General features: G+C 39.4%; 1 protein-coding gene across 1 annotated transcript in view; it reads left to right on the top strand.

Moving 5' to 3' along the window:
- Positions 1-15,460, top strand: part of Nono (non-POU domain containing octamer binding) — a 25,084-nt gene that overhangs the window by 6,544 nt on the left and 3,080 nt on the right. Inside the window, exons 3-4 of the mRNA XM_048797230.1 lie at positions 13,601-13,760; positions 14,995-15,202. Coding sequence (XP_048653187.1) covers positions 13,601-13,760; positions 14,995-15,202 — 368 coding nt within the window. The remainder of the gene's footprint in view (positions 1-13,600; positions 13,761-14,994; positions 15,203-15,460) is intronic.

The raw sequence follows: 15,460 nt of genomic DNA, 5'->3' as shown, positions 1-15,460 counted from the left end.
TGCCTGGCATATGTGAGGCACTGGGTTTGATTCTCAGCACTGCATATAAATAAATAAATAAAGTAAAGGTCCATCAACAACTAAGAAAAATATTTTAAAAAGAAAGTTTTCAAGTATTATGTGATTAATAATAATAATTTGAATAAATGGGCTCTCAGAGCCTGCCTTGGACCCTCTTTCTTTGTTGCTTTGGTTGGTTTCTCTCCTTCACCTCCCTCTTAAGTATAGATGTTTTGCAGACTTCTGTACTAGGTCATCTTTTCCCTTTGATTTTCTCATTCCCCTCTGCCTTCACCTTCCACTACCAACTTTAGGTTGACAACTCACACATTATCTATATCTTCAATCCAGACCTCTCTTTTAAGCTTTAGATGGGCATGTCCAGTTGGTTAATGAACAAATTACATGTTCTCTCCATATGGTCATTCTGCATACATCTAAACTCAACATGATCAAAACTGTACTGATTGACTTTGCGCCAAATCTTTCTTTTCCTCCTGTACTTCTATGCTCATCAATGGCACAACTAAACCTCAAGCTCTCAAATCAGAAACCTGGGAATCAGTAAGGCACTGTGGTACACACCAGTAATCCCAGCTACTCAGGAGGCTGAGGCTGGAGGATCACAATTTTGAGGCCAGCCTTGGCAATTTAGTGAGAAGCTGTCTCAAAATAAATTTTTTAAAAAAAAGAGGACTGGGGGGCTGGGGATGTGGCTCAAGTGGTAGCGTGCTCGCCTGGCATGCGTGCGGCCGGGTTCGATCCTCAGCACCACATACAAACAAAGATGTTGTGTCCGCCGAAAACTAAAAAATAAATATTGAAAAAATTCTCTCTCTCTCTCTCTCTCTAAAAAAAAAAAAAAGTAAGAGGACTGGGGATGTAGCTCAGTGGTAGAATTCTCCAGGTTCAATTCCTAGTACCACAATAAAATAAAATAAACCTGGGAATCATTCTAGTATTCTTCAAATTCCTTACTCTCTATATTTAATTGCTTATTAAGTACCCTGGATCCTACCTTCTAAATATCTGAGCTCATTTTACCTTTTTTTATTCCCTATAATCACTACCTAAGTTCAGGCTTCCTCATCTCTTATCTGAATTATTATTATTGTATCTTAACTGGTATGCCCATCTCTTAGCTTATGTTAAGCTTAATAATAGCCCCCCAAAGATACCCATGTCCTAATCCTTGGATCCTGTAAATGTTACCTTCTATGGCAGAAAAGAACTTCATAGATTCAGTAACTTAAGGATTCTGAGATGGGAGATTGTTCAGATGAGTCCTAAATGCAATGACAAGTGTCCTTATAAGAGAGGGAGATGTAACACACATCAAAAAGAAAGCCATGGAGGCAGAGATTGGAGTCATGTGTCCACAAAGCAAGAAATGCTAGTACTTTTATGAAAGGCAGTGTCTCAAAATGAATAAGAAAAGAGCTGGGGATGTACAGCACTCCTGGGTTCAATCCCCACAGTACTATAAAAGATAAATAATTAAAAAGATGGTTCTTATGCTAGGGTTGTAGTTAAGTGGTAGAGCACTTGCCTAGCATGTGTGAGGCATTGGGTTCAATCCTCAGCATCACATAAAAATAGATAAATAAAATAAAGGTATTATGTCCATCTACAACTAAAAAATAAAAATAAAAAGGGGGTTCTCATGGAACTTTATGCATTTTTTCTTGTAGTATCAGGGATTGAACCCAGGGCCTTAGTGTATACCAGGCAAGTGTCTTATCATTGAGCCATTATCTTGGGATAAGTTCTCACTAAGTTGACCAGACTGACCTTGAAATTGTGATCCTCCTGCTTTAGTCTTCTGCATAGTTGGGCTTATAGGCATGTTTCACCATATCTGGCGTCTTCAGCTAAGGCCTGAAGTCCCAGCTACTCAGAAGGTGAGGAAAGAGGATCACTTGAACCCAAGAATTTGGGTCCAGCCTAGGGAACACAAAGTGACCCTTTCTCAAAATAAAATAAAATAAAATAAAATAAAGCTAAGGTATTTTTTTTTAAATGAAAAAGTCGTAGCTTAGAAAAGTATGCGCATTTTAGCCAGGCATGGTGACACACACCTGTAATCCCAGCAGCTCTGGAGGCTGAAGCAGGAGGATTTTGAGTTCAAAGCCAGCCTCAGCAAAAGTGAGGCATTGAGCAACTCAGTGAGACCCTGTCTCTAAATAAAATACAAAATAGGGCTGGGGATATGGTCCAGTGTTCCTGAGTTCAATCCTTGGTACAAAAAAAAAAAAGAAAGAAAGAAAGAAAAGTATGTGTGTTTTAATCCTATATATAGTAAAGAAAGTATAAATGTTTGTTTGAGACAATATATACATAGAAAAAAATGCAAGAAATCTGTCATAATTGCTACCTCTGTGTAGTGGGTATAGTGAGTATAGGGAATGAATAGAGGGGGAGACTTTTCTCTTTATATGATTAGGTATCTTTTTTTTTTTTCATGAGCAGGAATTAGGCTTTTCTTTTATTTTTTTTAAATATTTATTTTTTAGGTGTAGATGGACACAAAACAATGCCTTTATTTTTATGTGGTGCTGAGGATCGAACTGGGGTCCCGCCCATGCTAAGTGAGAGCTCTACTACTGAGCCACAATCCCAGCCCTTCTTTTAATTTAAAATTAAAAAATTTTTTGGTACTGGGAATTGAACCCAGGGGCGCTCAACCACTAAGCCACATCCTAAGTACTTTAATTTTTTTTTTTTTAATTTTGAGACAGGGTCTCACTAAGTTGCTTAGGACTTTGCTCATTTGCTGAGGCTTGTCTCAAACTCTCAATCTTCCTGCCTCAGTCTCTCCAGTCACTGGGATTACAGGCATGTGCCACCGCACCCAGCTTTATTTTTCTCAAAGAGTTTGGGAACCATTGGTCTTGATATGTCCAATATTGTGGGTGTCCAATGTGGTAGCTAATATGTGGCTATTTAAATTTAAGATAATTAGGGGTAGGGATGTGGCTCAATGGTAGAGTGCTTGCCTAGCCTGCGTGAGGCACCAAAAAATAAATAAATAAATAAAATTAAGCTAATTAAAATAAAATTAAATTAAACATTCAGTTCCTCAGTTTCATTAGTCACATTTCAAGTTCTGGATGGCCACATGTGCCTGGTAGTCACTATATTGAACAGACAGTTACAGAACCTTTCCACCATTACATGGAACATTACTGGACAGCACAAATCTAGATCAGTGTTCCCATATAAAGTAGTATCAGTTGTGATACTCTGCAACCCTGAGTGTGATTTAGTTGATTAGTGGGAATTACCTACCAATAGTTAAGTCTTTAAACACTTGGCTAACCATAGGTGAGTTAGGCGTTACTGAAACAATGAAACCTGAGAGGCCTTGTATAGGATATAAAATCAGTTTGATCTGAAGGCCTCCACCATATCCATGCAATGATGACACCTGTTGAATATCTCTGTAAGTCATGGGATCAATAGCGATGTGTGAACTGCTAGGTTCCCCGGTTACCATGGAAATCAGGGTGCTAGTTACAATTCTGTGTAATCACAGATTAAGGTGTCAAGCTCCCTCCCCTTAAAGCCCCTTTCTATAGCCATAACCAGTTCAGTTATGATTCCCGAATAAACCTGGCAGCAGAAGCAGCAACTAGAAATCTGAATAAGTACGGGGTGTCAGGGTGCAAGCCCCAATGAGGAAGTATGAGGAAAGAAACATGGCGGGGCATCTTTTCTGTAGGAAAAAGCTAGATCTATTACATTGAATACAATGACATTGTTACTCTTGCTTCTTGCACAGGCGCAGTGCAAGAATTCTCAGAGCACGCCTACGCGCGCATTTTCTCCTCTGTTTCTCTCTCTTTCCACTTTCCTCGCTCTCCCTTTTTCTCCTCTCCTTCCCCCTTCCCACCACTTGGTCTTTCAGTCTTTCGGTTAGTCCGTTTAGGTCTCTCCTTCCGACCCCCCACCCCTTTTTCCCCCTCCCCCCTTCCTTTTCCGTCTCACGCGCACCATCGCTTGTGCATGCGCATTAGGTACAAAGCCTCGCTCTTTGTCCCCATCTGTCGTTCGCACGAACTCAAGTCTTTGGCATTCGGTAGCCAATAGAATCTAAGAAATGGCGGAAAAACGATTCCGCCTCTGGAGATAAACCTTGATTGGCAGGTCAGATAACCAATCAGGAAAGCCACTTCGTACCCCTTGGGAGGCACCGAGCTCCGTCGTCTCGTTTCCGGCGGTCGCGCGCTCTTTTCTCGGGACGGTAGAGGCCGTGTAGCGTCGCCGTTACTCTGAGGAGAGGACTGTGTGTAGAGGGTGAGTTTTGGGACGGCTTGGTTGTTGTTCGGGAGGGAAGTGAGGTTTCTTGCAACAATCCGTGAAGGAAGAGGTGAGGGCGATGTTAGGTTTAGAGAGAGGGTGGAGGTTCAAAGGCCCCTTGAGGCCTTGTCTCCGCTGCCACACGGTTTCAGACCACCCGCGGGGCCCAGCGCTCTCTCAGCTCTGCTCGCTCAAGGCTTTAACTGTAGCCCTTTCTTTCCCGCCCCGTTTCTTTGTGCGACTCATTGCCCAATCTTAGTCGTGTTAGTAAGTTCTCGGCCTCTGAGCCGCCCTGGGCCCGAGGGTGTGGGGTCTATTATGCGAGAGCCCTGAAGTCGCGGTTGGAGGAGGAGGCGCTTTGTCGGACGCTCCTCCTCCCCGCGAGGCCATTAAATCGGAAAGGGCAAGTGGGGCCCCTCGAGCCATGTTTCTTTGTGAAAACTCTTACCTGGGAAGTTCCTTTCCTAATGGAGACTTCATGGCTTTCGTACTTAGGTTTTTGTGTGCCTATTTTTCGGTCTTGCTGCTTAGTTCGTCATGCCATTTATAGCATCGTTTTTCTAAGTGAAACTTTAATTTATAGCTTTCCTGTCGATTATTTTCTACTTTGAGAAAGTCTAATCGTAAGCTGACACCTTGCTTTGTTTTTAACAGAAGTCGAGGTTAGGACTGGGAGGCACTTTGCTGTCTTCAATCGAAGTTGAGGTAGGTGTAGGGTTATTAGATACAGTGTGGAGATCTCAACTAAGAATTTACCATAGACAACCAATTATTTTTCTATACATGTTGCATGGTATTTACACTAATCCTTTTTAACCTGGAAGTAAAATTTAACTCGAGTTGTGTATTTTATTTGGTAAATCTGGCAACTCTAGTAGGGGGACAGTAAATAAGTTAATATTGTATGCATGTCTAACTTCATTGTTATTAAATGAAAGGTCCTAAGACACTCTTAGGATAAAAGGACCTTACCCTGCATGCATTTTATACCTTTCAGGCTGACCATCCGGGGTGCCTGCCATCTCATTCTGGTAGATTTGCACCAGATATATTACCAGCATTTTCCTCTTAATTATTTGGCCCTGTTCCTAAAAATTGAGGGAACATTTATTTGGATTTCAGATGTGTGATTAATGTTTGGTCTTGTACCTAAATTCTTGTGTATTTCTGTCATGCTCAGTAGCTAAAGTTTTTCTAAACCATCAGTACAAATTTTCTCTTAAAAGTTCTTCATCAGGCTTAGACTTAGAGATGGATAAGAGACAGAAACCCTTGCTGCTGATCTTTATACTTTGTTCTTTTTTCGGAATCCCAGTAGTTAGAGGGTAGTGAGTTTATTACTTGGTACTTTGTGGGTACTGCACAATGTAGTATTTAAGATGTTTCACACAGTATTAATCTTAGGGAGTGAATGCCTGCTTTGGGGAAGAATACATGAAGGGAAAGTTTGTAAAGACTAGAGTTGTGGGAACATTTATTCAGAAACACAAAAATAGGATGGTTGCTGTTTTCAGGAACTATTGCTAGCTTTGTTCCTTGTATGAGAGGTGGTGCTCTGTGTACCTATCTCATTTGGGCCTGTGAGGTAGATAACTTTCCCATCATGCCAGGTGGGGAAACAGGCTGAAAGTAAAGGTGGCAGAGCCAGTGACTTTGGAGTGTAAACTGAAATCAAGTTATATGTGTAGCATAGTGATGAATAAGAGTTTTAAAGTTCAATAGTTCAAGATTTTGCTCCATCACATTCTTGTGAAATTGGATGGATTTCCTTATCAGAGGAATAATAGCTGTAAGCATTAAATGAGATAATGTAGTCTTAGCACAGTACCTGACTTTTAATGATCAAATATCTGGGGTTATTCTCTTAACTTCCAGGTTATACTTTCTAAAACCAAAATAACAACCACCACCACAAATAATAATAACAACCTTACTTGGATTAAGCTTAAATAATTTAGAACATCTTGACATTTGGCACCTAGTGATTTATCCTCTGGGAGATAGGTAATTTCTATTAGGTTGTGATAAAATGTTGTACATATAGGGTTATGAATGTTTAAAATTTGCAGGGATCTCTAAAAGATTTCTGTTAACATGTAAATATGTATTGTGGATTCCTGAATATGATATAAGCTACTGAGACATGGGCCATTGACTCCTAAATTAAAGGCTGGGGGGGAAAAAAAAGGTTCCTTGGATTCTAACCTGAGGTAAGAAGAACTAGTGGGAGAAATGACTGTAAAATTAACCCAAGTTTCTGCCCTTGGTCACTTTGGGGCTAGGGGAAGGGGGGGTATTTAATATCTGGGGCTCAAATAGGAAAAGATTTGATTCTAATGCTACTTTAACACATTCCCAAATGTTTCTGGTATGAACTTTAGATTTTCTAAGTTTTAATTTCCTACCTTTTTTTTGTGGGGGTGGGGTATTGGGGATTGAACCCAGGAACACTTAACCACTAAGCCACATCCCCAGCCATTTTTACTTTTTAAGACAGCATCTTGCTAAGTTGCTCAGGGCCTTGCTAAATTGCTGAGGCTGGCTTTGAACTTGGGATCCCCCTGCAGATACAGATGGATGATCTTTTTTGTTGTTCTAGGAATTGCATCTAGGGGTGCTTTACCACTGACTTACATCCCCAGCCCTTTTTAAAAATTTGAGACAACATCTCACTAAGTTGCTTAGGGCCTCACAAAGTTGTTGAGGCTGGCCTCAAACTTGAAATCTTCCTGCCACAGCCTGCCCAGCTGCTGGGATTACAGGCATGCACCACCACTCCCAGTTTCTGTCTTTTTGTGGGGGGATTACCAGGGATTGAACTCAGGGGCACTCAACCACTGAGCCACATCTCCAGCCCTATTTTGTATTTTATTTAGAGACAGGGTTTTTGCTACGGCTGGCTTTGAACTTGCCATCCTCCTGCCTCAGCCTCCCAAGTCTCAGATGTGCACCGCAGCACTCAGCCCATCTTATTTTTAAAAACAAGATTTCCTCTTTTTTTCCCCCTTTGTGAAGCTAGGAATTGAATTTTGAATTTCCCAGAGCCTTTCATATACTAGGCAAGTGTTCCACCACTAAGCTACATTTCAAGTTTTGCTTTCCTTACATTAAAAAAGGTGCCCCATTTACTGTGAAGCTACTACACTTGTTCATGGTGTTTAAAATTAACCTTTTTGAAAAACAGGGCTGCACTATGCTGTACTACTGACAAGAGTCACAAATATTTATTTTTAAGAATTTAACCTAAAAAGCCAAGCATGGTGGCACTTGCCTGCAAACCTAACTATTCCCCATCTGCTTGGGAGGCTGAGACAGGAAGATCACAAGTTTGAATTTACCTGTGAAATTTAGTGAGAACCTTTCTCAAAAAATTAAAAAGACTGGAGATGTAGGTCAGTAGTAGAGTGCCTCTGGGTTTACTTCCCAGTATCAAAAAATAAATAAATAAATAAGTAAAGTTATCCTAAGAAAATAATTAAACAGAAAGCTAGAAACAATAACATTTGCTGCAGCGTTGTAATAAGAAAAAGCTGCCAGGCCTGGTGGCACACACCTGTAATAAGCTTCTTGGGAGGTTGAGACATGAGGATCAAAAGTTTGAGGGGCTGGGGTTGTGGCTCAGAGGTAGAGCGTTCAACTAGCATGCATGAGGCACTGGGTTCCATCCTCAGCACCACATAAAATACAGATATTGTGTCCACCTATAACTAAAAAATAAATATTTAAAAAAAAGTTTGAGGCAGTCTGGGTGACTTAGACACTGCCTCAAATAAAAAAAAAATGAGGATGTGCTCAGTGGTAAAGGGCCCCTTGGTTTAATCCAAAGTGCTACAAGGCAAAGCCCGGGCTGGGGTAGTAGTAGGGAATAGTTTAGTAAATTAGCATCTGTTCAGATTGACTTTTTAGCTGTTTGAAATTATGTTGACACTTCAGAAATAAGGAAAAGCTGAACATATAATGTTGCATTATGATTTCAGTTATTGAAATAATGATGTATGACTTGGAAGGTGAATTTAAAAAAATGGAAATTGCAGGAGGAATATTTAGTTCTGGATGTGCCTCAAAATAGATCTATGAATATTGATTACAATGATGTAAATAATGAACAACCTAAGTGTTGAGTGTAGTGGGGGTTTGGTTGATAGCTGAATACTGTGTCCATTAACAATGTAAAAGACTTAATGACTTGGGTTGAGACACATCTGTAATCTCAGTGATTGGGAGACTGAGGCAGGAGGATTGCAAAAAAGCCAGCCTGGGCAACTTAGACATGTCTCACCTGTCTCAAAAGAATTTGTGTAGTTTAGTGGTAAAGCGCCCCTGAATTCAGTCTCTAGTACTGAGGGAAAAAAGATTTATGACAGAAAATCTGTTCATGATGCATCATGAAGAAAAATTAATTATAGTTTTTTTTTATATTACGCAGTTTAAAATATTAGAAGAGTATTCTAAACTGTTAACAATGACTATGGTGGTAGGTCTGTGGATTTTAGTTTTATGTTTATTTGTAAGTTCTATTTCTTCATAAAACCATTGCACTCCAGTCCTTGTCTTCAAACTTTTTAATGCTGTGAAACATTTTATTGTATAGATATAATTTTGTGTGGGGGTGAGGAGTCCTAGAAATTGAACCCAGAGGGACTCTACCACTGAGCCACCCAATAGCCCTTTTTATTTTATTTTGAGATAGGATCTTACTAACCTGCTGAGGCTGGCCTTGGACTAGATCCTCCTGCTTTTCAACATCCTGAGTTGTGGAATTACAGGCATGTGCCACCACACTTGATGTATCATAATTTAACATAAACCATTCTTCTAATTTTGGATATTTAAGTTATTTTGATTGTTATAGTACCATGAAAAATATTTATTATTTGGTACTTGGGATTGAACCAAGGGCTTTAAGCATGCTAGGCAAGTATTCTACCACTGAGCCATACCCCCAGCCCTTCTTCTTTTTATTTTATTTTATTATTTTTTATTTTTTTAAAAAATATTTATTTTTTTAGTTATAGTTGGACACAATACCTTTATTTCACTTATTTATTTTTATGTGGTGCTGAGGATTGAACCCAGGTCTCACACGTGCAAGGCAATTGCTCTACTGTTGAGCCATGACCCCAGCCCTTTCCGGTACCAGGGATTGAACCACTGAGCCACACCTCCAGCCCTATTTTGAATTTTATTTAGAGTCAGGGTCTCACTGAGTTGCTAGTGCCTTGCTTTTTTTTTTCCCCGAGGCTGGTTTTGAACTCATGATCCTTCTGCCTTTGTCTTCTGAGCTGCTGGGATTACAGGTGTGCACCACTGTGCCTGCCTTCTTCTATTATGTTTTGAGACAGGTTGATCTCAAACTTGAGATCTCCTTGTGCCAGTATCTCTAGTCGCCATGATTTTACACATGCACCACTGCTTCCTGCTAGTTTTCTATATTCACGATATATTTTGTAATAAGTACCTTATTGTAATTTCTGATGCTTTGTAGGATTGAGAATCACAATATTAATCAATGATGAGAAAATTCAAGTCTGTCTTTAAGTGTGAACTGCTCTATTTAAAATTGAAGTCTGCCTCTTTTCACTGCCTGCTTTACCGGCTCCCTATTTTTTTTTTTTTTTCCCCATAGTACCTACCTGTTAAATACTGTGTGATTTCCTTATTTATACCATTTTATTTCTCCCTTGAAAGTAAGCTTGGAAGACACAAATGTGTTGTTAACTGATCCATCCCAAGCATCTAGATTAGCACCTACCAAATAGTAAGCATTCAGTGAACATTTATTAAGTGAATTAGTAAAATGAAAAATTTTCAAGTACCTGAAAGTAAGGCACTAATTTTTATTTTTGTTTACCTTCTGTTCCTTTCCTGCATTCATACATTAAATTAAGAAAAAAATTCGCCCTTAAGAGCAAACATTTTTCATGTTTATGATGTTTTTGTGATTTATTTTTTTCCATGCTGGGGATTGAACCTGGGGTTTTGTGCCCTCCAATCAAGCATTGTACCATTGAGCTCCATGCCCAGCTCTGACCTTCATAATTTTTTTTTACTGTTTTGAAACATCCATTGTGTAGATATACCATAACAATATAAAAAACCTTTTTTAAATTTTTTTTATTTAGTTGTTGATGAACCTTTGTTTTATTCATCCGTGGTGCTGAGAATTGAACCCAGTGCCTCACCCATGCCAGGCAAGTGCTCTATCACTGCACCAAAACCCCAGCCTATTCCTCTAATTTTGGTATTTAAATTATTTTTATTTTGTTACCATGAAGATCATTAAAATCTTCTTAGGCTGAATTTCTAAGAGTAGTATTCCTGACTTGTAAAGAGTGGCACTGGAATATTACTCAGCCATAAAGAAGAATGAAATTATGACATTTGCAGGTAAATGGATGGAACTGGAGACTATCATGCTAAGTGAAACAAGCCAATCCCCCAAAACCAAAGGCCAAATGTTCTCCCTGATATGCGGATGCTGAGTCAAAATAGGCAGGTGGGGAGGGAGGAGTGGAGGAGGTTCACTGAATTGGATAGGGGGAATGGGAGGAAGGGAGGGGACATGGAAATGGGAAAGACAGTAGAATGAATTGGACATAATTTTCCTATGTTCATATCTGAATACATGACCAGTGTAACTCCACAGCGTGTGTAATCACAAAAATGGAAAGTTATACTCCATCTGTGTATGCTATATCAAAATACAAAAGTGTCGTCTGGCCATGGTGGCATGGCCTATAATCCTTGCAACTCTGGAGGCTGAGGCAAAAGGATGGCGGGTTCAAGGTCAGCCTCAGTTACTCAAGGGCCAGTCTTGGTGGCACATGCCTGTAAGCCTCAGCAACTTAGCAAGGCAGTAAATAAGTTAGCAAGACCCTGTCTCAAAATAAAAAAGTTCTGGGGATGTAGGTCAGTAGCTCAGTGGTAAAATGACCCTGGGCTCATTCCCCAGTTACCAATTAAAACAAACTAAAAAGGGCTGGGGTGTGGCTAAGTGGTAAAGCAACCCAGGGTTTAATCCCCAGTATCAAACTGAGTATTGGACATCTTGATAGCTTTTATTTCATCTATTGTCTTATGAAATAATTTTTGGATACAATATGATAATTTGGTTTGAGGTTCTCATGGGTTTTTTTGTTTTATTTTTATACTAGGGATTAAACCTAGGAGTGTTTAACCACTGAGCCACATCCCCAGATTTTTTCATTTTTTATTTTGTGATGGGGTCTTGAAAGTTTCTTAGGGCCTTGCTATGTTGCTGAGGCTGACTTTGAATTTGGGATCCTGCCATCTCAGCCTCCCAAAGTGCTGGGATTACAGGACTTGGTCCAGCTTTTAAAAATTAATTAGTTTATTTATGTTTTTGCATGCCTGCCATGTTCTTACTTTTGGATGTGATATAAGGAAAAAATTCTTTCTGGTACCAGGGATTGAATCCAGGGGCAGTTGATCACTGAGCCACACCCCAAGCCCTTTTTATATTTTTTAGAGACAGAGTCTCGCCAAATTGCTTAAGACCTTGATAAATTGCTGAGGCTGACTTTGTACTCATGATCCTCCTGCTTCAGCCCCCTGAGTCACTTGGATTACAGGCATGCACCACCTCACCCGGTTTAGGAAAATTTTTGTATATAGCTATCATTTAAAACCAACAGTTATCGAGACTTTTGTCACATTTCCTTTATCTGAATAATAATAATAATAATTTTATAGATAGATAAAACGTTAACAGTATAATATTCATGAAAAGGTCCTTTCCTGCATCTTCAGCTAAATTCTGATTGGGAGAACTTGTCTTAATTCATATTCTGGAGAAGTGTCCTTGGATGAGGAGGGTGATCCTCAGTTTTTTGACCTGGTCAATTAGAAAATTTTTAAAGAGTACCAAGTGGGTTCAGTCTGGGTTATACCAAGAATTTGTATTTTGTTTTATTTTTAACCTGTGATTTTTAAATGGCAAGATAATAGTAGTCTTTTTTTTATATTTGCTTTTATTGCTTTGGTAGTTACTTATCTTTCCATTATGATGAATAGCTTTCCTTGAATGTTTACTGTATGCCAGATGAGTGTTTCAAATATTTGTTAGCCACCTTGAGGTGGCCTTATAATATCAGAAGAAACAGATAAGAAGTAATTTACTAATACATACGTGGTACACATTAGGACCATGATCCAAACCTAAGTATGTTTAACCCCACAACCCATACTTACCCACTACTGATTCTGCAGTGTCCTATGGGTTTAGGACCATGCTAGGTGCCAGGGAAGAACTAGACTTTGTCTTTTGTGATAACTAGAATCTGTTTCAGTCATTGTAATTGTCTGTGTGTGTGTGTGTGTGTGTGTTTGTGTTTGTTGCTGGGCAAGCACTCTACCACGGAGTTACATCCCTAGTCATAATCATTGTGATTTTTTTTTAATTTTTTAGGTATAAATGGACACAACACAATGCCTTTATTTTTATGTGGTGCTGAAGATCAAACCCGGGTCCTGCCCGTGCTAGGCGAGCGCTATACCGCTGAGCCACAATCCCAGCCTGTGTTGTTGTTTTTTTTTTAAAAAATATTTAGTTGTCAATTAACCTTTATTTAACTTATTTATTTGTATGTGGTGCTAACCCTGTGCCTCACACATGCCAGGCAAATGCTCTACACTGAGCCACAACCCCAACCTCAATCATTGTTTTTAAATGTGCTTTAATACATGATAAGGAACCAGACATGGTGGCACACTCCTGTAATTCCAAGTGCTTGGGAGTCTGAGGCAGGAGGATGGCAAGTTCAAGACCAGTCTGGGCAATTTAGCAAGACTCTGTCTCAAAATAAAAATGAAGAATGGCAGGGATGTAGCCTCAGTAGTAGAGTACTTGTCTAGTATATATGAGACCCGTTGGTGAATACCCAGTACTGCCCCCCCAAAAAACCCAAAATTATACATGCATGTGATGGGGCCAAGTTTTAAGGAGATTATTTGGGGGAGGTGGTTGGTTTCCTATTAATGTATAGAATACAATTGGGAGGTCCCTTAAGTTATTTTAGTGCCAATTATTTTCATTGAGTTCTGTTTGGCTGCTTTTCATATCTCTCTAAGTGCTGGGGATTAGATTTAATTTAGGGCCTCACAGTGTGTTTTTAGATTTTCAAATTGTACTTTTTTGCCATAGTGTTCCACATAACTAATTGTTTGGATTCAGTAAAAGCTAGAATATCAAAGGTAATTAAGACATGAAGGTCATCAGGATGGGATGGGCTGCATTGTCATCACTGAATGTATTTGATAAGTCTACTTTTTTTCTTTTTAGGGTGCAAAAATGCAGAGCAATAAAACCTTTAATTTGGAGAAACAGAACCATACTCCAAGGAAACATCATCAGCATCACCACCAGCAGCACCACCAGCAGCAACAGCAGCAGCCACCACCACCACCAATACCTGCAAATGGGCAACAGGCCAGCAGCCAAAGTGAGTAAATGCTAGGTGATGTTGTAGAAATATATTTCCTCTTGGGAGTGGGTTCTTGGTTTTAGATTAGTCTCCAGGGATTATTATAAGGGAATAAGGCTTTGTGTCCTACTTTTTTCCAATAGATGTTTGTATATTGTACCTCAGCGTGGTTCTTAGGGATGGTCATCAGATGACTGATAGTTCAAGAGAATATAGGGCAAGTCTTTAAAGCTTATTGGAGAAATCTGGTACTGAGTATAATACTTTTTGCCCGGAGCCTACTCCAGGCCATTTTAAACGTGGACAACTCTTTGTATGTTTCCATTCACTCAGTAAACATGTGAGTACCTATTATATCCCTCTGATTAAGATTATAACCAGTCTTAACTCTTTTATTTCCAAAAATTCCTACAAAGAATATACTTTTTTTTTGGTAGTTCTGGGATTGAACCCAGGGCTTTGTGCATGTGAGGCAAACACAACCAATTTCTTTTTTTTTCCATTGCCCTAACCTAAAAGAATAGGAACTATTAAGGTAATGAAGATTAGAAAGAGGTTAGGAAAATGACAATTATAGTTTAAATTTTTTAAGAATTTAGGAAAATAGAGCAATTATTTTTTATAATTGTTATTGCAATTTAACACTGGGGCACAAGATATAGTCCTATCTCCAAGCTACAGTCCCAGCCCTGAGCAATTTTATAAATTTAAAAATTTAGCTATATGCAGTGGTGGTGCACGCCTGTAATCCCAGCTGCTCAGGAGGATCATGAGTTCAAAGCCAGCCTCAGCAACGGCAAGGTGCTGAGCAACTCAGTGAGCCTGTCTCTAAATAAAATACAAAATAGGGTTGGGGAAGTGGCTTGGTGCTTGAGTGCCCCTGGGTTAAATCCCTAGTACAAAAAAACAATCTAGTTGTGACACAGGACTCCTTAAACTGCTTAATTTTTTCTTGGGCCCGTACCTCTTATGTGTGTGTGTGTGTGTATGTGTGTATGTATCAGTGAAGCTTCATTTCTGGCCTACAGTAGAACTATTGAGAATTCCCTCTCAGATCTCTGCATTCCGTTTTCACATTCTAAGGTACAATTTACTGTTAACTAGAGAGTGGATAGGTTGCTTTGGGAAATGATATTTGCTTTCTCTGCAGCAGTTGTTTTCCTAATCTAGCAGAAGTTACAGACAGCTCTTTGATAATGTGACTGTAAATCTTTCTCCCCGATCTTTTGAGTCACTGTGTGTCTTCTTACAGATGAAGGTTTGACTATTGACCTGAAGAATTTTAGGAAACCAGGAGAGAAGACCTTCACCCAACGTAGCCGTCTCTTTGTGGGTAATCTCCCTCCTGACATCACTGAGGAGGAAATGAGGAAACTATTTGAGAAATACGGGAAGGCAGGCGAAGTTTTCATTCATAAGGATAAAGGCTTTGGCTTTATCCGCTTGGTGAGCAACTGTGGGTTTTATGTGCTTTAAAGAGGTAGGGATGTTTGGGAATGATGGATATGGAACCATAAGTATGTAGTGGAAATGATTTTCAGACTGTTAGATGCTTATAAATTTTTTTATGTAGATTGTACGGACTATATCGGCTCACTTTCCTAGGAAACAGACTAATTTATGTCCTTTAGAACTTTTTACAATTTAATTGGGAAATTTCAAACATTAAAATAAACAGAATAGCTAGGCTCAGTGGTACACACCCAGTGCCTCAGGAG

Source organism: Marmota marmota, unplaced genomic scaffold, assembly GCF_001458135.2.
Source record: "Marmota marmota marmota unplaced genomic scaffold, marMar, whole genome shotgun sequence".
In the NCBI taxonomy this organism is placed as follows: Eukaryota; Metazoa; Chordata; class Mammalia; order Rodentia; family Sciuridae; genus Marmota; species Marmota marmota.
Note: the sequence above shows the minus strand (reverse complement) of the source record. Positions and strands in the feature narration are given on the sequence as shown.